At 34.6% G+C, this 26,343-nt stretch overlaps 3 protein-coding genes across 3 annotated transcripts; 2 read left to right on the plus strand and 1 right to left on the minus strand.

Annotated features, from left to right (window-relative positions):
* Window positions 1-7,401: 7,401 nt before the first annotated feature.
* On the plus strand, window positions 7,402-8,199 carry LOC114175891 (coiled-coil protein). The gene has a single exon (XM_028060736.2). It carries the CDS (start codon window positions 7,456-7,458, stop codon window positions 8,032-8,034), a length of 579 nt encoding a protein of 192 aa, XP_027916537.1. The 5' UTR covers window positions 7,402-7,455; the 3' UTR covers window positions 8,035-8,199.
* A 121-nt stretch (window positions 8,200-8,320) lies between these two features.
* On the plus strand, window positions 8,321-13,070 carry LOC114175397 (WAT1-related protein At3g45870-like). The gene is made up of 5 exons (XM_085671596.1): window positions 8,321-8,523; window positions 9,277-9,339; window positions 9,441-9,553; window positions 9,701-11,545; window positions 11,885-13,070. The coding sequence occupies exons 1-4, from the start codon at window positions 8,333-8,335 to the stop codon at window positions 9,712-9,714; spliced, it is 381 nt and encodes a 126-aa protein (XP_085527722.1). The 5' UTR covers window positions 8,321-8,332; the 3' UTR covers window positions 9,715-11,545; window positions 11,885-13,070.
* A 6,442-nt stretch (window positions 13,071-19,512) lies between these two features.
* Window positions 19,513-25,364, minus strand: LOC114179955 (Phospholipid/glycerol acyltransferase family protein). Its single transcript, XM_028066474.2, has 5 exons — window positions 24,988-25,364; window positions 24,775-24,902; window positions 24,094-24,179; window positions 22,300-22,437; window positions 19,513-20,142 (listed from the first exon to the last, which is right to left on the minus strand). The coding sequence occupies exons 1-5, from the start codon at window positions 25,194-25,196 to the stop codon at window positions 19,861-19,863; spliced, it is 843 nt and encodes a 280-aa protein (XP_027922275.1). The 5' UTR covers window positions 25,197-25,364; the 3' UTR covers window positions 19,513-19,860.
* Between the last annotated feature and the right edge of the window lie 979 nt (window positions 25,365-26,343).

Here is a 26,343-nt window from a genome sequence, read left to right on the forward strand (position 1 = left end):
ACTTGGAATTTCACAAAAATGCCTAAAGTTTAACTCAACAATTTGTCCAAATATTCAATTTACCATAATTCACTTGGCAACTAATACACTGGTACCTTGAATAACTCATATCTAATCACAAGTTAAGCACAACAATCTAACATAAACACATCAATTTCAAATATTTTACCAAATTATCACCATTCAAAATCAAAAAGAAAATATCTTCACAACATACAACAAGCATATTAGCAACTACTCAGTTTTTTTAAGTTTTAGATTCATCAATCATGTTTACTATAAGCTTTCATCAATCATAAGTATCCCTTTTAAATTAATTCACATAAAATACAAGTTCTTACAACTATGTTTGATGTTTGATGGTTTCATCAAGTTGTTTGAGACCTATTTACATCTGGATATAAATATTTTCATATCAGTCATTTTAAAACTGATGCAAATTTACATTTTATATTGATTTCTGTTGTCAAATTTATGATTGGATTCAAAATTATGGTCATGAATGTGTATGTCCTCTATAAGGCCCATTAAAATTGTTTTATTCCTTCCTGCCCTAAATTAAAGGGTTGCCCCTTGTGAGTGGGCCTAAGGGCAGACCCAACAGATACAACCAACCTAAGTCTACCCTAACTCTCATTTTTTTCCTCACTTCAGAGAACCTTGAGCCGCAGCCGTCTCCCGCTCAATTAGGGTTTGGTGTTACCTTGGTCAAGCGAGTCAAACCAATATTTCCTCTTCACGTAAGTATCTTTCCCCCCACTATGCTTGTTATTTTTTTGCTACTGTTACTCCGGGTAGCTCATGTCTCTGCTGCCTTTCCCTTTTCCAGCTCCTTAAGTCGTCCCTGAGCTAGCATCAGAGCTGCTGTGCTAAATCAGTTTGGTCTATGAGTCTTCTGCTAAACCCTTCCAGGTAAGGGAAGCTAGAACCCTCCTAATTGTTTGGGGTGATTGTGGTTATTTGGGTTGGTCTCGTGATTGATTGAGTTTTGCATGCTGTTATGGATGTATGAAATGGTTGGATCATTGTTTGGGTATGCCAATATGTTTGCTGCAGGTGAAAACAGTGGCGATAACTGATAAACTCGCCCAAGCAAGCATGTCTCGCCTAGGCGAGATTAACAGGGGCTCACCTAAGTTATTTTCCACGAATGGTTGCCAAGGCGACCCACTACGTTTTTGAGCGAGCGAACGTCTCGCTTAGGCGAGGAGAGTCTCGCCTAAGCGAGAATGCGTGCAAGGCCACTGTATTGGAAGTCGAGCTCTCGCCTAGGCGAGAGTCCGTCTCGCCTGAGCGAGACCTTTCTGCCTGAGCGAGAAGCTGGGCGAGAATGTGGTTGGCCCTGATGTTTTCCTTGATCTCAAATGTTGACAATATGCTTGTATGGGTATTATCTTTAAGAATATGAATCGAATGACCTTTATGAATGGGATGATGTATGAGTTGTGATTCATGAGTTTTAACATGATGTGAGTATGATGTTTGTATGAGATGATTCATGGAATTGTAATGATGAGTTTGGTATGAGTTCGACATGAGACATGAAAGGGTTGGTATCAATGTGGCATGGTAATGATATGAGATGGAGTTCCATATTCATGGTTCGAGAATAATGAGTTGGTATGGTTTGGCTGGGAATACGAAAGAGGTGAATTATGAGGAACTTGTATGTGATGTATATGTATATATGTGTGTATGCATGCTAAATCCGTTTGATTGATTAAGAATGATTGGTCTGTATTAGTGCGTAATTCTTTGGAGTCTCTAGGTGGGACTTTCAGGGTCGCGCTTCAATGGTCGGGACGTAATCTCATGGCCCTTGTTAGTGGGGGTCCATGGTGGTGCCCCATCTATATGGTTTGGTAAGGATTCAAGGTAAGGTTGCATCCTGACGCTCTAAGGAGTCAGTTAGTCTCACTTAGAGCGGACTGACTCCAACTGACTCCTGTGGTGAGAGTAGCAAGAGGCTTGAAACTCATTAAGGGTTAACCTTGTGTGTGAGGGAAATTGATTCATTATAACACTTGTAACACTTAGCTCATGGGTGAGCAGCTCGGGGGTGAACAGAGGTATCCACCACAAGTGCAAGCATCCGCTGAATCCGACCAGGCTATATGTATCTGGATGAGTCAAGTTGAGTCTTAGTGTATTGCTTGAAAGGTCATAACATGCTTGGGTGGTAAATGTATATTGTATATGTATATTGAACTATGATGGTACATTTGATTGCATGATAAAAATATTGTTGGCTCTAGCTTATCCTTTTCTTGTTGGTTGCTTTGTATGTTGTTCTTCTACCTTTGCGATGATCATCAATTTATTGATGGGAGCAGATGTGAGAGGTAACCGTGGTCAACAGGGGAGAGACGATTCCGCTGCTTAGTCTTCTTGGGCTATCTTTAGGGCTACGGTCCATGTACTTGTCCGTCTTTATATTTTTCTATGACTTCAGTAAACTGTTTAACATGTTTCCTTTATTTATGATGACATTGTGGTGTACTTTAGGTTGTAAGGCGTTATGATTAATTATAATTGTGTGACGCTTCTTTTAATTACACTCATTAATTAAATGAGAGGTTACATCTTCACCTAATAAATAAGTGTTCATTATTTATGAATTCATAAAAATATTTTTCTTGTGACATTTTTTATTTGTTTCACTGATTGTGATTTTGAAAAAGGATTTTTCAAGTGGACCTAGTTGTAGGGTTAAAAAAAAAAATATTCAAGATTCTTGTAAGGGTTTAAGGCAATTGCATGAGTATATTTGTCATTAGCCCAATATCATATTGGTTTAGTAAATTGATTCCTTAAAGAATACTCTAATGTAATTTTAAGATCACAAGAGGTCCCAGGATTAAAAGAAATTGGAAAAACCAATTAACACATTCTTAATTAACTGTCTTTTCCCATTTCTTTTTGGTCCATAAACTAATATTCTTAACAAAGTTTTTCAACCAATATTCTCACTTTTGCAAGTCAACTAAACCTAAGTATTATTTCAAAAGCATTTCTAGATTTCATTGCTATAAACTATTACAAACAATTTTTAGTATCAACAGGTGCACAAATTATCTAAAAAAAACAAATACAGAATAATTTAACTTATTTTTGTCAATAAATTTTAAAAAGGCAAACCATGCTAAAAAGAAACAAAAAAGAAACTGATATTTCCTAATATACAAGATTGTGAATATATCATGTCAATTCAAGGTGTGACAAATACTGACCTAACTCTGTAGTTTCAAGTTGCAAAATGCATAAACAAAAGAAGCTATGCTCTTTATTGAGCCACGTCAAACTAATAAAATTAGGAAAATGATTTATTTACGTAGAACCTATTTATAAGAAAAATGATAGATTTATAGATTCTTGTTTTATGAACACTTTCATAATTCTAATTCTACTCTTTATGATATTATTAACTTACTTTTTAATAATAATTGCTATATTGTTTTTTTTAAACTGTCATGAATTTTATTTTCTTTTTTATGACTTAATTATGTTTTGGATTTTTGATAAATTTTGAAATTTTTACTTGATTTCTTATTAAATTTTAATTTTTGTGGTCTACTGAGTCTTCGAAATTTTAAAAATTTTCAATTGAGTTCGTACCGTTAAATTATAGGTTAAATATATTTTTTATACCTTAACTTCCAATAAAAAAATAGAAATAGTCCCTTTTTGAAACTTTTGTCGGCCTAATTTAGTCTCCTTACCTTAAAATTGCGTAAATTTAGTCATTTTACTTAGATTTTATTAAATTTATTTAATATTTCAAATGTATTTCATAATAGTTTCTTAGCTAATATTGAAATGATAATGGTTCAAACTATGTAAACAAACTCAAATACCATTATGAAATGTGTTTGAAACGTTAAATAAACTTAACAAAAATTGGTTAGTTAGGTTGAATGAATAATTCACGCAGTTCTCAAGTTTGGAGGACTACATTGGGTCCAAGTTTTGAGGAGAAATTAATTCCAATTTTCTTTTATGGTCAAGGTACATAGAACAAATTTAACACGTATATAATGTGACAATTATCTTGCACTATCATTCCGGTCGCATATCGCCACATAATACATTGTTGCAAAGTACCATAATGACAAACTAGATCTCTCTCAAGGATTTGTTGTTATATTTACCTAAAATTATTCTTAAAATAATAAAAATTATAAATTTATAAAATATAAAATTAAAAAATACAACATTACAAAATAAAACATATAATTATAAAATAATGAAATATAAAATAAAAATATATAATTTTATGATTTTAAAATTTCAAAATTTTAAAAATTTTAAAATTTAAAATTTAATGATTTTATAATTTTATAATTTAGTAATTTTTTGATTTATAATTATATCATTTTATAATTATATCATTTTATAATTTTATAATTTTATAATTTTATATAAAAAGATATAGGTATAAATCATAAAATTACGAAAATTATAAAATTTTTAAAATCATAAAATTATATATTTTTATTTTATATTTCATACTTTTATAAATTTATAACTTATAATTTATATGTTGTTATATTATATATATATATATATATATATATATATATATATATTTTAATTTTATATTTTATTTTGTAACTTTTTAATTTTTATTACCTTTAGAAATAGTTTTAAGTAGATAAGAAGCAAATAGTTGGAGGAGATCTTGTCTCGTCATTATCGTAATCTGTAACTATGTATTATACAATACAAAATAATTGTCACATCATATTGATATCAAAAAATTCTAAAAGAAGAAACTTAGTTGAAAAATTTTAAGATCTTCAAAACTCGATATATCACAAAAATTTATTAGGAACTTAATTAAAAAGTTCACAACAATCCAAAATCCAAAACACAATGGAGTCTTCTTTTGTTTTTTTCTCTTTTATCATGTTTATAGTTTATACTTGATTCTCTTTTTTTTTTAACACATTTTATAATTTAATTTTATCTTTTATAATATTATTAACCATCTTTTTAATAATATTATTAACTGAGTTTTAATAGTAATTGTTGTGACATCCCATTTTAATAGATTACACTACTAAATAAAGTATCACACAGTTATAATAACGAGAAGCACTCAGATGAACAAAAACGATAGAAAAGTTAATTGTTACAGTCATCCAGAAATATACTGTGAAAACAAATTTAGGCATACCACCATGCCATAGGCAACCTAATAGAAAGTTAACAGTTCTAAAAAGGCGATGCTCCTCTAGAGCATGAGGTTACAAAAGGCACTTAAGACCATAGACCAACCCTGAGAATCACATAGACAGATCCCCTAAGCTGCACCACTGCCACCACCGGGCCTACTCCCAGAATTTCCTCCATCTGCTCCCACCAAGGGTGATCATCGCAAAAGAGAAAACACCACAAACACAAAACAGAAATGCAAGGGTAAGCTAGTGTAATTTAATTTTTATCATGATACAACGAACAAATACTTAAATATACTTTAGCATGCAACACAACAGGCACAGAACATCATGTTATAGCAAACAAGCAGGACACTATGACTCAATTATCCGGATAATTATACTAAGATCGGATTCACTGGACGCTTACACTTGTGGTGGCCTCTACTGCTCTGCAGAGCCATTGCCAATGGGTTTCACCCTACCACGCACAAGGTTAGCCTTTAAACGTCTAAGGCCATTATCCTGCCATAGACTAGGGCCTCCCGCTACTCTCACCACTTGGGTCAGTTTGCTCTACATGAGACTCATTGACCCTTTAGAGTTTCGGGATGCGGTCCTTACTTGAATCCATATCTCAATATACACACTACACGCCACCATAAAGTCTCCCCACGAGACTCATGGAATTACGCCTATTTCACACCAATCTCATGGTTCGTATCTCGTAACCACCACTTGTTATCCCAACATTCATTTCTCATGCATATTCTCAACCAACCAAACAAAATTTCATATATTACTCATGCTAACACACAGATTTCAGTGCATACAACTCATGAAATCACACCATAACCCTGCATGTTCGAGAGAAGTAGCCACACCCAAGGTAAATAGGAATCCAAAAACATAAAACCACACTATTCTCGCCTGGGCTAGAAGACCTCGCCTAAGCTGCAGCGACTGTCTCGCTTAAGCTAGGCCTTCTCGCCTAGGCGAGACCTGGAACAGTGGCACTCTGCGAGTCCTCGCTTGGGCGAGTCCAGCTCGCCTGGGCGAGATTGTCATTCGCCCAAAAATATAAAACCCCTCGCCTAAACGAGGAGGCAAGCAGAGTACACTGGCTTTCCTCAAGTACTCGCTTGGGCGAGCCATTCTCGCCTGAGCGAGACAACGCATCGCTCAAAACAAGCTTTGGTCGCCTGAGCGAGATGCTCGAGCAGCACCAGGGCAAGCTCTCTGCTATTCTCGCCTGAGCGAAACAAGCTCGTTTAGGCGAGAATACCAGTCTCCCCCACTGTTTCACACATGCAACACCACAAACAGACATATCCACACCACACAGTTCATTACCATACAAGCACCGCACTTTTAAACCATCTCATTCACGAAATAAGGCACAAATATATGGAAAAGCACTAAAATTTTACAAAACAGAAAAGACTAACTCCCCTTACCTTTTCTAGACTCGAGAAAAAGAACAGCAACCCAAGGAATGCAACCTGGCACAACAGCTCTACGGACCACAATGGTGAGCTGAAACGGAAACCCCAAAACCCACAACGAGAGTTAGAAATGGAACCCTAACCGCAACAAAACGCCAACTGGAAAAAGGTGGAAGGAGAGAAAGGAAAGACTATAATAGATCCGGGGTACTTACCAGAGAAGAAGAGCTTAGCTTGAAGATGGAGTTTTCTCTGTGCCCTAGCAGAGCTCCTTGCTTGAGTTGTGGGATGGAGAGGAGGGTTGTTTCTGAAAAGGTGACAAGAGTCAAATGAGACAACCAAGTGGGGTATGGGGTCCTACTGTAGGGCTGGCCTTGGACTTCCGAAAAGGCCAGGCCCAGAACTCTATAACACTGGAAAAAGAGGCTTACAATATTGATTTTTTTTAAGAAACTGCCATAAATTTTGTTTTGTTTTGTTTTATTATATTTATAATTTTTACACTAATATTCATGTATTTCTTACTACTATTTTTAATATTTTTTAAAACTTTAAAAATCAGCATTTGTTTGTGCTAATTTACGGTAATGAAAGTAAAACTAACATCAAATAGTTATCAAAATTAGTTAATTTTTTTATTAGTAGTCATAGATCGTTTGTATTAAAAGATAAATTAAACAATATGAGCTAATTTTCATCTCCATCAAATTATTTTATTTATTATTTGAATTAACTTTTTTTTTTTAACTTCATTTTGACCTTTTAAGTATAGTGAACTATAGTATAAATAGTGAGGAGAAAGCCAAGTATATTATAAACCCTAAAATCCATTAGGGTTTCGTAAACCTAGACTCATGGCCTGCACAATCGACTTTCGCTGCCTCGATGAGGGTTTCGGCGGCAAAACCTACAAGCGCAAGAGGGAGCAGCAGTCCCAAACGCACACTGATGACGTCATCACCGGCAAAGATGGCGTTTCTCTCATGGACACCGACGAGACCGTCCCGCCTCCGGCGAAGCGATCGGCGCTAACGTCGTCGGAGAATCCGGACAAGCCTGTGTACGGTCAGCCGAGCTACGACGGCGTGATTGCCGGTAAGGTATCCGGTCGGAAGTGGAAACAGGTGCGGCAGCGGAGGGCTTCGGCGACGCAGGTGAGCCGGAAAGGGACGACTTTCGAGCAGAGGGAGAGGGAGAAGATGATTAAGAAGGCGTACAAAGAGAGGATGATGGAGCTGAAGGAGGAGATTCGGTTGAACAAGGTGGAGAAGCGGAAGAAAAGAGAGGAAAGGGAGAAGAAGAAGAAAGAGAATATTCTCAAATCTGGAACCAAGTTCCAGAAGATTACCAACCCTAACACCTTGAAGAAGATTGCCAAATCGAAAAACCGGAAGCAGCTTAGGGTTGTTCCTGATGAATTGCTCAAGAAATAGATATCTGTATTTGATTTTTGTTTTTATTTAAGTTTTAATATATTGTTTTTTGGTGGAAAATTATTTAGTATTAATGCGTACTATGAGTGATTAATTAAGAATGCAAAATTGGGGCTCTTCCTGCCGCAATCAACAATGGCAATATAGTTTACTTCTATTACTTAATTTCGTTTGTGGCATCCATTTTCAACTTCAACGATTTCAGTTCAATTTTAATCAAACCCCAATCTTGAGCGTCAACTGTGTTCCTCTGTAGAGAGATTTGTATTGTAACCAAATAAATTGTAAGCTGATAATAATGGCAGCAGTGTCAGGTGGTGAGATTTGGAAGGCCCACACGGCCATGGCAATGGTGCAGTTATTCAACGGAGGCTATCACGTCATCACCAAAGTCGCCCTTAACGTTGGCATCAACCAAATCGTGTTCTGCGTCTTCCGCGATATCATTGCCCTCGCCATTCTCGCTCCCCTAGCTTTTATCCGTGAAAAGTACCTACTTTTCTTTCTCTCTCTCACACACACACGCTTCCAATGTGCAAGGGGAAGTGAATTGATTACTTTGCTTGTTATTTTCAACGCTTCGAATGTATCATTGGTTGTGTGTTCTACTGGTTCCCCGTTTATACGTCTGTCATCAATTCTACTTTTCTTTCATTACTTATTTTGTTAGGTGGGGAGCCGGCAGTACCATTTCTAATATCATCTCTGTAATCCACTTGCGACTATTGGTCAAAACTCATTGGAAACTACAAAGTTGCCCGTGAATTTCATTAATAAGAAGTGAAGTTCAAAAAACTGTAACTTTTCATAAATTTATACTGATAATAATAAAGGGTGTGTTATTTGTATCCCCACCCAATTGTCAATGTTATTGGTGTCTCTCTGTTTAATTGGATCAAATTGTACAGTTATGTATGCCTAAAATTTAGACCTATCTTCCATCTAGAGTTATAGTTTATAGTATGTTTCAGTAATTAACTAATAACCAAGGGTTATCATGATCGAGGTTTATTTGTTAACATCTCAAGTTTGATTCTGGAAATGCTCATACTTATGGTCAATTTTTTGCCTAGATGACATCTAATTTTATTATACTTTCTATGCTCTTTTAACTGTGCTATACTGCTATGTATTCAAACTTTAGAAATGAAATTTTAACTTGCTACGCTGTTTTATACCCATTTCTTATCGTCATTGCTTTACTGCTAATGCATCGTCATCCTAATCATGTCTGGTTTGTAGGCATACACGGCCACTAATAACTAAACGCCTTCTCATGTCATTCTTCTTTCTTGGATTAACTGGGTAACGTTCTGGATATAGTGACATATTCTCTGTATTGGTTATACGTGAACAATATTGTTTTATTCATGCAATGGTAATTCGGCTTCTTTGTTCATGTTTAGCATATTTGGCAACCATCTTTTGTTTCTTATTGGCTTAAGCTATACTAATCCAACTTATGCTGCTGCGGTTCAGCCAGCCCCGGTCTTTACTTTTCTATTGGTTGTGATGATGGGTCAGTTTCTCCACGTGTATTTTTTCAATTTATCTTTTTCTAGGACACACAATTCCCCACTATTGTTGCATTGAAATCTATACATTAGTTAAATCAAGATACACCAGTACATAGAGTAATGTGCACCTGATAAACTTGTTCATGCAGTACAGAAAGAGTGAACTTGCTAAGATATGAAGGTTTGGCCAAGGTTGGAGGAACTTTCTCTATTGTTTTAGGTGTTGTACTGATGGTTTTGTATCGTGATCCGGCATTGATAGGATATTCAGGAACAGACTTTGTAAAACAGTGAAATAAGTGCCAAAGGAAAACCAGAGCTTCTGGATGGTTAATTGGTTGTTTACTGGATCTCGGATTTGATCAATTTCATCTTGGAGTTTTGTGCTTCATAGGGAATTGCATGTGCATGGTTGCTTTTTTAACCATTCAGGTTCATCTCCTTTTTATATTCTTCAAATGATTGTTGACTACAGGAAGCATTAAGAAAAAAACTGGTAGTGATCACTGTCATATCTTGTCTCTATTAAGTGATACTTGTTTGTAGTGTCAATTCCATGCATTATACACGACATTATTCTCTAATAGTGTATGGAGTGAACCAGATGGTTCATCTGGAAAACCTGTGAGTGATCCTCTAAGCCATTTATGTTTAGAGATCTGGTCCAATTTTCAGGATCAACCTGGTGATACTGTCTTGACTTTGTTCAATCCTCTAGACCCGTTTTCATCTTATTAGCAGCGTGCAGCAACACCACGACAGTTGTGGAGACTGCTGGTGAGAATTGGTTCCTTACGTTGAGACCTTTGAAACGGATGTGAAAATTGAGTTTGATTGAAGAAGACAATCAAGCTTGGATGACAACTGAAAAAGTGGTTTTCGAAAGTAAATGAATGAATCAAAATAGTAGAGCGATGTGATGAAAAAAAATTGAATAAAAAAATGAGGTTGAGTTATTGGAATGGTAAGATACGAACAAGAACCAACATGACTAGATTCTTCATAAACAAGAACAAAGAGTATTTATTTTGTCAGAATTTTGTAAATATACTAAATGTGGATAGTATTTCATTTTTATGAAGATGTTGGTGGTGGTAGGGTCATGCATTCGCAATGCCTTGTCTTGTCCTTGAAAAATGGTGATTGAGTGTTCCTTGTTTCTTTTAAGAGGTTACCCCGTGGGTTTCTTGGGAACTGCGTCTCACATTGAGTCTCACATTGAAGTACAGGATTCTAGTATGGGGTTTATAAGGCCTCAGGATCTCTAACTATAACAACTACGTTTTGGAGTACAGTATGGTTCTCGAAAGTTCTGATCAATTTGTATCAAATCCTTCCACCATGTCTCTCTTTTGCTGGTGAGCTACATAAATGATGACACTGCCATTGCAGTGTTTGCCTTGGACTAGTCAAAGGGCTAGTGCACAGGCAGGGCAAGAAACATTGTGAGATTTAGGATCCATTGCAAGTTATTGGACTTGAGTCCTACATTGGAAGTATGGGATTCTATTATGGTGTCTGTGAGATCTTGAGCTCTCTAACTAGAACTGCTAGTTTTTCCTTAACAATCTCAATAAAAACTCCCCTTTCATCATCTCCATTAAAAATATTGTGAATTCACACATTTTTCATTATTGGATGCCTTCCCAAAGTTGTCATGCTTTCTGTCACACTGAATAATTTACTGCCAGAAAAGCCGCTCTTCAAGTTATGTCATTTAAAGTTTTTTGTTGATTAGATTAGCCCTGCTTACTCTGGTAATTGTTTTAACAATTTTACAATATTAGGTTCTATTATATGTGAAAAATGTGTAAATTATTGTTGTGAATTGTTTCCAGGCTCCACTATTAAAAAAGTATCCTGCAAACCTGTCTGTCACCGCTTATTCATACTTATTTGGAGCTATTTTGATGGTAACTACATCATTCTTTGCAACTAACGAGTTAACTGATTGGAGATTGACACAGTCTGAAACTATTGCTGTTATTTATGCAGTGAGTCACTAGAACTTCAATTCAACTTTCAATATTATGAGCCATTATTAGTTATCTCTGGTAATTTTAGTTCACCTTTTTTATTCGTCATTTGTGTGGTATCATTCCTGAACACCTCAAATTCCATTTTTTTAATGGTGTTTTGAGTATGTGGTTGTTTTTATGAGAGACATGAAAGTAATACTACAAGTCCTGTTTGTTCCAGAATTTTAGAAATAACTGATCTTCATTTATTTAATTTTGCTAAACATTGAACGATGTTTATATGAAGTTTTAATAAATATCTTGGGAGGATTTTTAGCATGTAGAGTGTTACAGGTGTTTCCCTTCTTTGTTCAGGGATTTATCGCATCTGCCCTTAATTATGGACTGATAACATGGTGCAACAAGATATTGGGGCCAGCCATGGTTGCTCTTTATAACCCCATTCAACCAGGAGCTTATGCTCTCATGTTGGAGTTGAAAGGGAAATAATTTAATCGGGAGAAGTAGAGATGGCAAATAAACCCGTCCCCGTGGGTATTGCCCGAACCCGTCCCCGTTTTGACGGGGAATCCCCGCATTGACTGTGTATGGATATGGGTATGGGGAATCCCCGACTTTTTCAGTTGGGTATGGGGATGGGTATGGGGATGTACATATACCCGCCATAATACCCGTCCCCGCCATATCTTCATTCTCGTTTAAATTATCAAAATATTCACAATTAATCAAGTAACCTATATATATATATATATTCTATTTTTTATTTCTTTTAATTATTTCATTTGTCATTAAACTCATTCTCATCTCCAATATATTTTTTATCTTATCATAACCTTTATGTAATTATGTTAAAATAATGTATGTTAATAAAAAAAATTATGCCTTACATTTGAATATTTATATTATTTTTTAATATTTTTATTTATTATAAATTTTCCTTTCACATGAGAATGTTTATACTCTCAATTTAAGGTAATATAAAAAAAATTCTTTACTTATTATTATTATTATTATTAATTTTTGTTTAATTTGAAGAACTCTTTTGTTTCATTAAAGTAATTTTCGTTATTTTTCAACCATTAAGTATATATGTTGATATTTGAAAAGTTTTCTTAGTTCTCTGAGATATTTTTCGTCTTATCATACCTTAGTTATACATTTGATTTCCTTTGTGTGATTTTTTTCGATAGTCTCTCAAATTATTTCTAAAACACACATTTGTTAGTTTTTTAATATTTTTATTTATTGTTTTTATTTTCATCATGTAGAATAATATATCATAATGTAATTGTTTCACTTTAAATTCTGTTTGAAGTGGTTAAAATTATATATATATATATATATATATATAATGATATTTAGGAATAGTATATGATAATTCACTACAAGAAAAAATGAAATGGTGACTGATTTAGTCAGTAACCCATATCAGTCACTATTTTTCGTCATTGGTGGTAGTAGTTGATTTATTGTCTAAATTAGTGACTGATTCAATGATCGAATCGGTACTTGATTTAGTGACCAATTTAATTACTAATTTATTTGTAATTTAATGATAATTTTTTTGGTCACTAATGATATTTCTATTTATTTTTAATCACTTCAAACATAATTTAATAATTAGTTCTCTAAGGTTTTTTTCATTTTATCATACCTTAATTATACATTTGATTTCCTTTGTGCGATTTCTTTCGATAGTCTCTCAAATTATTTCTAAAACACACATTTGTTAGTTTTTTAATATTTTTATTTATTGTTTATTTTCATCATGTAGAATAAAATATTTCGATATATTCTATCTAATTATTTGTTATTTTATAACTCACTATTAATCATACTGTAATTTTTTTTACTTTAATTGTATAAATAACTTTTATTTACTACAATATAAAAATTTAATGTAATTTCTATGAATATTTTTTTGTCACTATGCAACATATATTGAAGTTCAAAAGATACAAAATCTATGTCAAAATTTTATTATTATGTTTATTATTTGTTTTTTGTGTTATTTTGATCAAGTGATGTATTATAACTTTTTATTAGTGTATAAAAAAGAGATTCATTATAATTTAAAAAATTGAAGTAAACAAATATTTAAAATATATTTTAATTTGAATATTTGTTCTTTGTGTCATTTTGATCAAGTGATATATTATAACTTTTATTAGTGCATAAAAAAGAGATTCATTAGAATTTAAAAAATTGAAGTAAACAAACATTTAAAATATATTTTAATTTGAATATTTGTTTTCCTTTTATACTTTTTTGAAATATTTTTTAATTTTATCAACTAAGTTCATTAATGTTGTAGTTTGCAAATTTAATAAATGTTTTGGTTCACATGAAATTTTATTTGGTATTCTAATATAAAATATAAACAATTATAATTTATTTTAATGTATTTGGCATCGAAGAAAATCCTCCTAATATTGAATATTTCATAATATTATGTTTTCTTTACCGTAATTTTTTTCTTTTATAAAAATTAATATTGAAGTAGTTAGAACATGGGTACGGGTATGGGTACGAGATTATACCCGTTACCCGGTGGGGATGGGGATGGGAAAAAAGTTTGATACCCGTTGGGTTTGGGTATGGGGATGGGGATGAATTTTTTATGCGGGGATGGGTATGGGATAGTGAAACCCGTCCCCGCCCCGCCCCGTTGCCATCCCTAGGGAGAAGGAAAAAACAGAGCAAGTTAAAGTGTACAGTATAATGAGACTGATGTGAAGAAAATGCTCATTTGATTCAACGTAGCAGCAGTACATTTATAATAAAAGAATAAAACTGACAGTAACCACATAACCATGATTTCAGGAAACGTGAATAACAGACATACTTGCACCTAAAGTTTAGGAAGACCTATTGACTAATTAAAAAATTAAACAACGATCTGCAGTTACAAAAAGCAGATATTTAACACTCCTCCTTGCTTTAGGAACTGCTGCACACTCCAATTCTTTTTCTCAATAATTCAAATTTGCTGATAGGCAAAGGCTTTGTAAACATGTCAGCCAACTGATCTTCAGACTTGCAGTAAACTAAGTTCACTTCTCCATTTTGCTGCATCTCCCTCAAAAAATAGAGCTTGATGTTGAAATGTTTTGTTTTCCCATGGCATACTGGATTATTTGCAATTGCAATTGCTGCTTGGTTGTCAACCAAAACCTCAATTTTATTTTTCTGCTGAAAGTGTAAATCATATAGAATCTTTTTCAGCCATAAAACTTGATTTACAGTAGCTGTTGCTGCTATGAATTCAACCTCTGCAGTGGATTGTGCTACAATCTCTTGCTTCTTTGTGCACCATGAGAAAACTCCTGAACCTAAGTTGAAACAATACCCTGAAGTGCTTTTCATGTCATCATAAGATCCAGCCCAATCACTTAATATTCTTTTTGCTGCTCTTAAATGCACCTCACTAGCACAATGCATAAATCGAGATAAGAAACTTACAACAAATATAATGTCTGGCCTTGTTGCAGTTAGGTACATTAGACATCCAATCAAGCTCCTGTAGTATCCTTCATCAACTTTATCAGCACCATCTTCGTTGATGAATTTCTCTCTTTGATTCATTGGTGTGCTAACTGCTTTACATTCATCCATTTGAAATTTCCTCAATATTTCCTTTGCATATTTTCTTTTTGCATATTTTCTTTGGCAAATGAACACTTGATTTTCACCTTGTTTGATCTCAATTCCAAGAAAATAGGTCATGAGACCAAGATCTGTCATTTCAAATGCTTGCACCATTTCTTGCTTGAATTCGTCAATCAACTTTGTGTCATCTCCAGTTACTAAAAGATCATCAATATAGTGAAACTATGAGAAAACTATTTCCCTTATCTTTTACATAGAGAGTGAATTCAGATAAGCTTTTTGTAAAGCCTATGCTTAATAGGTGATCATTTATTTTACTGTACCAGGCCTTTGGAGCTTGCTTTAGGCCATATAGGGCCTTTCTTAGTAGATAAACTTTATCTTCTTCACCATGCTTCACGAATCCCTCTGGTTGCTCCACATATATTTCTTCTTCTAGAACTCCATTTAAAAATGTTGATTTGACATCCAACTAGAATATTTTCCAGCCCTTTTGCGCAGCTATAGTTAACACCAATCTGATTGTATCTAATCTAAACACAGGAGCAAAAGTGTCAGAATAATAAACACCAAAGATTTGTGCATACCCTTTAACCACGAGTCTGGCCTTGTATTTGTTGATTGAGCTATCTGCATTAAGCTTTATTTTGAAAACCCATTTGACTCCAATGACTTTTCTGTTTTCAGGCTTGTCAACCAACTCCCACGTTTTGTTTTTTTTTGAATCATAGACATCTCCTCCTCCATTGCATTTTTCCATTTTGGGAGTCTTAGTGCTTCCTCACAGCTAGCAGGTTCACAAATGGCTACATTGCATCTTTGATAGATGTCAAACAATAGCCTAGTTCCTCTGATTGGAGGATCATCTTCCAATTCATCTTGCAATAGTTATGTGGTTTGTTCTCCATGATGATTATCTTCTATAATTGGAAAGAATTCTGTTGTGCTTTGTGAGTTCTTCCAATCCCATTTCTGACCTTCGTTGAAATGTACATCTCTAGTGATAGTCATTTTTCCAGTTTGAGGATGATACACTTTGTAGGCTTTCGAAACAGAACTGTAACCCACAAAGATGCCTGGAGTAGCCTTCTTATCAAGTTTATCACGCTTAACCTGAGGAATATATACAAAACAGACACAACCAAATACTTTAAGGAAGGTTAGAAAAGGTTTATACCTATACCAAGCCTCAAATGGAGTTTTATCTTTCAAGGCCTTGGTTGGAAGCCGATTTTGCAAGAGAACTGTTGTATTAGCCGCTTCTGCCCAAAATGTTTTAGGCAGCTCCTTCTCATGCAACATGCATCTAGCCATCTCCATCACAGATTTGTTTCTCCTTTCACTTACCCTATTTTGTTGAGGAGTGTAAGGAGCTGTCAATTGATGCGCAATTCCTGCTTCTTCACAAAAATAGATTAAATTTTGTTGATGTATACTCCTTCCCATTGTCTGATCTTAGAAATTGAATCTTGTAGCCACTTTGAGTTTCCACCATTTTCTTGAACTTCATAAATACTCCAAGATGATTTGGGAAAAGACTGTTTTGTTTACCAAATTGACAAGCATTACAATTTGAAAGATTTTCAGAAAGTGTTGGTACACCTGAAAACATGTCATTCTTCTGTATTTTCAACATTCTTTCAAGATGACAATGACCTAGTCTCTTGTGCCAGAGTTCTGTGAGATTGGCTTGAGTGTAATAGGCTACATTCTTCTCCTCTGTTGGATCAAATGAGAAGCTTTTACCTCTCATTTTAACCCTTAGAACCTCCCGGCCAACAATGTCAGAGATAAGGCAGCTTTGATGTTCAAAGGACACTTTAAATCCCTTTTCCATCAACTGTCCTACACTTAGCAAATTTTGATCAATGTCAGGTACATAAAGAACATCGGAGATTATTTTTGTACCTGAGCTCGTTGAAATTGCTACAATTCCTTTTCCTTTTGCAGAAATATAGTCACCATTTCCTATTTCGACCTTTGAGACTTTAGTAGGCTTCAAGTGCTTGAATAGAGTTTTGTCATACGACATATGGTTGGTACAACCACTGTCAATCAACCAACATTCATAGTTACTCTTTGCTGAAAAAATTGAAGCAGAGAAAATATGATCTTTGTCATCTTGCTCAACAACTTGGGCATTGACTTCATGTTGTTTGCTTCCATAAATTACAGCTTCATGTCCAAGCTGATTACACTTGTTGCATTTTGCATCTGGTCTTTTCCAACACCTGAATGGTGAATGACCCAATTTTTCGCAGTGCTTACAAGGTGGGTAATTTTTCTTTTTGACCTTGCCTTTGTATGTAGTGTTTTCTTTTGTTTATGCTTCTTGAAGTTTTTCTTTCCACTGTGATGCTTTGCCGGTAACGCACCTTCAACCACTTGATCTTGTCTCATAAGCCTTCGTTGCTCTTGGGCCTGCAAGGCATGTAACACCTCTGCCAAGGTAATCTTGGACAGATCCTTTGTGCTTTCTAGGGTGGTTATGGATGCCTCATACCTTTCTGGCACAGTTACAAGAATTTTTTCGATAATTCTGCAATCCAAAAAATTTGTGCCAAGTAATCTTACCTTGTTAACAATGCCAAGCAATCTGTTTGAGTACTCTTTAATGGTCTCAGACTCCTTCATCTTTTGAAGTTCAAATTCTCTCATCATGTTCAACACTTGCATACCTCGAATCCTTTCATCCCCTGCATACTCCTTCTTTAGATACTCCCATATTTCTTTTGCTGTTTTTAAGGTCATGATTCGAGTAAAGAGGGTTGCCGAAACACCAGCAAAGAGACATGATTTCGCCTTTGCTTTCCAAGTTTTCTTCTCCTTGTAACTTTTCATCTGGGTCATGGTGGGATTTTCGGGCAGCGGAAGGATTTCGTAATCTTCTTCAATGGCTTTCCAAAGATCCAAAGCCTCTAGGTAAGCCCCCATTTTTCGCCCAGGCATCGTAGTTCTCTCCGTCAAAGACCAGAGGTGCTACTTGGGAGAAATTTGATTCAGCGTCCATTGTTTCACAGGCCCGTAAGAAAACAGCTCTGATACCAGATTGTTGGAGTTGAAAGGGAAATAATTTAATCGGGAGAAGGAAAAAACAGAGCAAGGTAAAGTGTACAGTATAATGAGACTGATGTGAAGAAAAGGCTCATTTTATTCAACGTAGCAACAGTACATTTATAATAAAAAAATAAAACTGACAGTAACCACATAACCATGATTTCAGGAAACGTGAATAACATACATACTTGCACCTAAAGTTTAGGAAGACCTGTTGAGTAATTAAAAAATCAAAAACAACGATCTGCAGTTAAAGAAAGCAGATATTTAACATCTCCTATCCAGAATTTTTCTTGGAAGTCATATTTACATGGGAAGGTATACGAAGCTTGTTTAAACTTATGAAATTGATTTACGATTCTTATACAGTGTCTTTTATTTATTAAAGTAAGCTTGTTTTGTAGTTAATTGAAATAAGTTTTTATTTGTTTATTGATGAAATCAGCATTGTAGGGGAATCTTTGATCATTATTGGTTTGTATGCGGTTACTTGGGCGTCTTACAGAGAAAGACACGCAGCTACAGCACTTATTTCTCATGATAAGAATTCTTATAGAGTTTACATTTTTTTCAGGCCCCTCCATCTCCCCTAAGCCTTCAGATTAACGCAATGTAAAAACTTCTCTCATAATTCTTTCTTCTTTTTATTTATATATAGTGTTTTCAACAATTCAGAGAATCAACATTACATTTTTTTTACCAGATTACAACTTAAAATCATTTCATCAGAATTGTTTTTATCAATAAATTTAAATCACCATTAGAGGTCGGATTACAAAGAAAAAGATGAACAAGTGTGGTTATTGTATTTTGAACGGGTCAATTCAACGTTTATTGGAGCAAATTCATTCCAATAAACCAAATTATTAGTTTGGGCTTATTGCAAATATTTCCTGCTCCTCCATATCTTCATCCTGCACTCATGAATATACAATTTTTCATTTTGTCTGTTTTGAATTGTGCAATCTAAAAATAAATAAAAAATGATTTTGAGATTATAATTTGAAAAGTTTATAAAATATAAAATTTGAAAGTTAATTTAGAATTCTTTTTAAAAAAAAAATCAGTTTGAAAGTTAAAATTAATTTTTGGATTGTATGATTGGATGTCATTCCAAATCATTAGTTCCTGAAGGCCCTACTGTTGTATAACAAAATTTCGAATTTCTTTAAAGCAGAACGATACTGTCTGCCCTTGTTTTCCGGTCTTAGCAGTAAATTTATTAGCCAAAGAGAAAATGATGGTGGGGACAACACAAGAAGGAAGCAAACCAAATAGGACCAGCACCATGTGGACAAATAAATACGAACACATCATATCAAATCAAACCATGGATTAGGATACAGTGCATTACAGAAACAAATGTCCTAGGTGATAATGACACTACTAAAATGCCGAGGATCAAAGTCCATGCATGTTATTATACGGAACCAAAAGTTACCATGGACTCCAAATTTTTATTCTTAGAATGAAACTATGGATTTTGAAATACAAGCCCATCTAATTCTGGGCTGTACATCTACCTTACAAAACTTGTCTATATTCTATTGAATGAATGAAACTTAATTTTAAGAAGCCGAATAGTTCTCGCTCAACCATCAATTACAACAACAAAGAATGATTAAATATCTAAAACACCTTAATCTATGACTCAAACTTACCTATCACTTCAGAAGACTTTTACCAAAACACCTTAATCTCTCCATTGCACCGTGGATTTGCTCTGAAATTGTGGCGTAGAAACATCTTTGTGCTGCTTCATCCAAACCATCACAAGTGCTGGGCCATCCAACAGTTGGGACTGACTCACTACGAGATTGGGAAATAGCCTTTTGCCTCATTGCTGGAAGGTCAAGTTCAATTGGATCGCCAACAATAATGTCAATTTTCTTATTCCACAACGGCAAAGGAGGTCGTCTACCAAACATATATTTCTCTGGCATCACCTAGAAATATAACCAGAACCCAGCATAAGCATACAACATAAAACATAATAACTGTTCAATTATTAAACTAGCAAGAACTATATAGACCAAAACCATGAGGAAAGTAAACCATGAGGAAGCTTGCCTATTTACTATTGGGACAAAAGACACAGCAATGTAAAAACTGTATAATAAAATAATTGCTGAAAGCAGTCTGTCAGAAATCTACAAAATCATTCAAATTTACAAATATGTATCACTAGTAATAATAAGACAGTTGCTTGATGCAGATCCAGTCTCCCGTAATGCAGAGATATTATTAGTGTCTTTCCGGCCAATATAATATTAAATTATGAAAATTTATCAATTATAGAAGGAATACAGAAATCTTCAACTTTATGAATTCTCACGACTTTAAACATAGCTATCAATCTTCATACAGTGGCGGTGTAGCAGCTGGCCCCAAAAATGCTATGCACATGATGTTCATCTATGGCCCCTGAAGACCGAACTATCGCCAATAGGTGGGACTGAATCCATTCTAGCCTAGCCCAAGAGACCAAAAGGTGAAGAAGATTACTTCCTTGCCCAACCTCTTTGGATTTATACCATGGGGGGCCGTTTATATCGTATTGAACAGAGAATAACAGGCTCATTTAAGTCTGAACTGATGGGAAACACTCTGCGACTTCCCAAATTTTGCGTAGTGCTTTATTGGTTGTAGAGTGGGCATCAAGGTGATAAAGGTTCTAGTGGTAAGGGAATCAGCACTTGGGCAAACAAGACATTAAAAGCAAAAACAGTAGATAAAAAAACTCAAAAATGATTTTATTGGGAGGAATTAACAATAAAGAGGCAGCAGTCTTGATGTGCCCAGAAAGCTAAAAGAAGAAAAGAGAACTAGACAGCTCTGGGTGGATAAGTAGAAACACCAAAACCTAAAGAAACCTAGTTGCATTCCTGCCGCACTCTAGAAATGGAGAACTGATAGTTATAAGAATGCAGTTAATTCACCACTAAGTAAGCACCCTTACTTTGGGTACAACTGCAATAAGCAATCTGAATAAACTACATGATACATCAAGCCTTAAGCAAAACATATGCATAGATAACAACAAAAGTAAACAAAATGATATAACTTAAAGTTTCAAATATTTAACAATAGTCACTTAACTATCATTCAGATGCTGGAGAACACAGGAACATTGCCAAAAAGAGACGCAAAGTGGCCACAAACAGAGACAATGTGTCTGAACCCAAAAGAGGTTACAGTCACACAACAAAGTTGCAGTTGCTAGAAAACTACTTTAGAGAAGACTTTATTTCGGTGATGGGGATGGGCGAGCTTCAAAGTTTAGAGAAAAATAGTGCGGGGAAACAGAGGTCACACTGGAGGGAAAGTAGGGAAAATCCTAAATTTTCAAACGTCAGAAAAGGGGGTGAAATTTCATTTTTACCTGAAAAATGGCATTGAAACAGGGCCAGAATGGGGACTTTTACCACCCATTGGCATTGTGCTGCAGTAGCATTGCATGAAAATTTGTGATGTCTGAAATTTCAGCACTGATCCCAAAACACTTTATGAAAGTTTTGTAGCAGACAAGGACCGCTACATGCTGCTACAGCACTATAACACCACTATTGCAAGTGATCAAGACAATAACTACAATTTTATGTATAAATACTTTTCTCTTGCTAATGATAATACAAGAATGCTTATATAATCAATAGGAGCAATTTATAAATATAGTCTAGTGAGAGCGTAGAGATGGAAGCAAGCATGAGAAAAGAAGTCTTGGACAGAGCAAACATAGAATGTGTAGATGTATAATTAGAGGGTGACAAGTCATGTTCTCCATTTATTTTTAACAATCACTTAGTCCTTGAAACATTGATGAATGCTCACTGCTATCTTCATAGTTCCAGTTCAATGGTTACTTTGCAACATATTCGCTAGTAATATAAAAACTGTTTTCCTAGCAAGAAAGTGTTGTTCATCTGGAGGATATAAATGCTTCAATCCCAAATATGTCTAACAACTGGAGACAGCTTATGACAGAGGCTTTTTTATTCCAACAGACTAGATAAATTGACAGTGCTGCAACTTTGGTAGAAAACATAGCTAGAAGTGTAGTAGGATATGTAATTTACAGGGAAAGCAGAGAAGTCCTGACTTACCTCATGAAAACCATGATGGACAATTGGCAATACAATCGGAGTTATACGTGCTCGAGCAATTAGACTAGCAGTTCCCCATTTCAACCGCCTTATAGGTGCCTCTTCTTGATTCACCTTTCCTTCTGGAAAAGTATGTAACTGCCATGACAAATTCATAAATGACATATTAGTTTTACTTCAGTAAAAAGAACTCCCCATTTGGGTGTGAAAGAGAGTGTGCCGGCATTTACATAATTAAAGCACAGTTTTAAAGAACTTCTGAACTAGTTCTCTTATGACTTTGGTATACCAATTTACAGTATTAACCTTATACATAATTGCATGTAAAAATTAAGTAAAACAGGTTCTGTTGATGATTGGTTTTTTGTTTTTCTTCTCTGCACAAAATAGAAAAGAAAGCTTATGTTTAATTTGGCTTAAAAGAAAATGTTTCATAATAAATGTTTTCCCTAAATCAGAGGCACAAGCATCTTTAGGCTTTTGTGACTTTATATTCATAAAAGTAAACACTCATTCTGAACACTGCTTACCAGAAATGAGGATCGGTGTTAATAATAAAATAAAAAGAAAAACAAGCACCGGCTTCCATCAACCAGTACTGATTTACAGTGACCCAGTTGGAAAATCAAGTAAATAGGAATATTCATCCCCTTTCTTACTCCTCCATCCCCTTCTTCAAATCAGCTAAAAAATGCATCAAGAATAGCATGAAAAGAAATAAGTCAATTTGCAGTCTAGAGCATTTCTTATGTGCTACAGCAGAGAATGGTTCCTGAAGCTTTGGTGATCCAGGAAATCACCAACAAGAAGTAGGTTTGGTTTAAGATTTGATCTTCAATGAAACAACTGAAAACTTCAATAGAAAAATAATCATAGAAGATAAAAAAGAAAATTAAAAGCTTTTCTCAATCCAGAAAACATCTACACAACCTTAGAATTCCTAACTCCTAAACCATTACTATTATTATTATTATCATGAATAAAATAATTTCTACCCTGTATATATGCATGTTCAAGGAAACATTAACTTCCTGTATATTGAAATTACAAGTTGCCGTCATGATTGCAGTGGGGATACTGCATTGCAGGCAAAAGCCAGCTGCAATTAATGTGATAAAACCCACACAAAATTTGGACCTGCCGATTATATGAAGGAAATTTCACCACAATACCAAACCTATCTAAACAAACTATCTTGGGATTTTGTTTTGATAAATCTGCAAGTCACTCGTCATAGGAAGCTGAATCACAAGTCACAACAACAATGGCCATCATGCAACAAAATAATATGCATGTAGAGCTTTATGTAAAGACAGACAGATATTTGTTGTGTTTTATGCAAGCTTCAGAGCATAAAAGGGTTAAAGAAGAAAAAAGAACAGAAAAGTATACATAGCTACTTCCTAACACTTTGCAAGAGAACAATCTTTACACCCTTTCTCCTCTAACTAACCTCCCAGTATAATTGTTCCCATTCTGCTATGGCATTTGGGTGCTATTCAGTAACTAACTCCCTATAGCCATCTCAACTACTTTCTTTGGCATTCTGTGTATACCATCTAAACATTTGAACCACAAGAGAATTGGTCCACCATCTGTCATTTAGGATCATGAATAACCATGACTTGGAAAGTTTGTAATCCATTTAAAATCATCATCCAAAATAATAAGAGTACAATAACAATCCTAGAAGGTCGTAATAACCAATAACTTAACATAAACTACCCAAAATATCATATAAAAGTGTTAAGTTTGAAAGGGAGGAAAGGAAAGTACTAAATGTTACATAGATACCCATTCTCCATCATTTAAACGCTCAAGAGCTTCATTCATGTGCTCTTGATAAATACCACCACCTCTTGTAATAGGTATGCATTTCCCTGTGCAAGTTACCATGTTAGAAACAGCAAAACAACCGTTTTTTTTTTCATAAAAAAAGCTAGATGGTGGTAAAGTATCACATTAACCTTCCAATTAATCCAAAAACTTTGTTAGCCTAGTGAAGTGATTGGGACTTAATTCAATGCAATTAAAGTACGGACAACAAGGCTATTTCTTCATACACCCTGAAAACTCACCTGCACCCCCAGTTTTAGATTCCTTAATACCCTTTCCGGAATGTAAAAAATGGTTGCATGTGAGTTTTGTGGAGTGTAAAAAGTTAAATCCAAACAACATACCAAAGGACTTCAACAGAGTCACCACAATTCGATTAGGCAGGGACTTTTAAATATCCAGCGATTATATTCGTTGATAAAACAAATTCGATATATTCAACAGTGCGTTCACCAATTTTGTTTTTCTTTTCTTTGTCAATTAAAAAAAAATTGATCAAATATACAAAGATTGGGGAAATGACAATAGCCTTTCAATGCAAGAGCAGCCCAGAAGAAATAAGAATTCAATAAATTGTCAATTAGCAGATGTCATTGTTACAGAAACACAATAAATAGGAAGTGAAATTAGTAAACTTACCAACCCGAAAAATATAGGAATAGAGGGCATTCCTGAAGCATATATCTTCGGCAGCAAGAACCCATCGAGCCAACTTAGTATCAAAGATGGGAAAACCCCTAAAACCCCACATAGCCGGATCATCCAAACTGCACCATTTGCATTCACAGATAAACATAAAAAATTAAAAAAACCGAAAGAGAAAAGAAAAAAATGAAGAGAGTGTGTGCTGACGTGGACATGTGATTGCTAACGGTGATGAGTGGGACACGGCGGGGTCTGGAGCGGACGAGGCGGAGGAGGGTGTCGGCGTTGTGAACGGAGGTGGTGTTGAGAACAGACGACACCGTTTTGGCGAAGGCGCCCACCACCGCAATCACAAGTTTTCTGGGAATGCCTCCGAAGTGCTCCGGCCTCGCCGCCCACTCCATGGTGCGTGACATTTTACGTTACCAAGAATTGAAATTGATATAGCAAAATGTCTCTTAGCTAATTTCTTGTTTTTTCATGGAACCTAATCAAAGAATTGACCCTTAGTTGAATTTTCTTTTTCTTTCGATTTTTCTGTCATTAATGATGATACATAACTTGTAATGGCTGAAGTGTTAATGTAATTAACTGTGTTAACTCTCGAGAACAAGAAAATTGGTTTTAGATCTGAAGTACAAATGGATCCATCTTAAATTGGACTTTATTAATTATTTCACCAGTAAGGTTATCTTTATAGTTTCTTAGATATACTTTACGAATACTAATTTTTTGGTAGTTAACAGCAAAATATATATATATATATATATATATATATATATATATATATAAACGAAAAAGTAAATTGTGTATTATTGAGTATATATAAAATGTTACAAAAAATATATGTCATATATATATATAAACAAAACTAATTATGAGAGTTATAAATAAATTCGCCTAAAACATGAATTTATGCTAAAATTTCCTTCAACTCACAATATTACAACTAAATGGATTGAGAGTTTATCAAATAAAAAATAAAAAGCGAAAGCATAGAAAAAACTGTTGCTATTTGGTAAATATATTTGTAATCTGTAAAGCCGAAAGAATAAATGGTAGAGATAGAGTACCAAGTTGAAGATGGTGACCAATAAAATGATAATTTGTTTCAATATGCTTGATTTGCTCATGAAAAATAAAGTTGCGAACAATACAAATAGCACTTTTATCGTCATAATGTAAAGGCGTAAGATCTTTCAAATAGGCACATATATGTAAGTAACCAACACAACCAAATAACCTCATAGGTAGTCAAAATCATAGCGCAATACTCAGTTTTTATGGACAATCGAGATGTAACATGTGTTTCTTATTCTTTCATGATATAAGTGAATCACAAAAAAAAATCATTCCGTAGTGAATTTTTCGATCATTAGGATTACCATTCCAATCTGCATCACAGTAGGAATGCAAGTTTAATAACAATGTAGAAAAAAAACAAAGAGAGACTGAAACTAAGTGCCCCGAAGATACATGAGATGAACTTTGTGGGAGCTGAAATAAACTTACTAACAAGAACAACATGTGAATGTTTAGACAAGTGAAAGTAAGATAAACCAG

Source organism: Vigna unguiculata, chromosome 3, assembly GCF_037176805.1.
Source record: "Vigna unguiculata cultivar grain cowpea cultivar isolate G323 ecotype 2 chromosome 3, ASM3717680v1, whole genome shotgun sequence".
Taxonomy (NCBI): domain Eukaryota; kingdom Viridiplantae; phylum Streptophyta; class Magnoliopsida; order Fabales; family Fabaceae; genus Vigna; species Vigna unguiculata.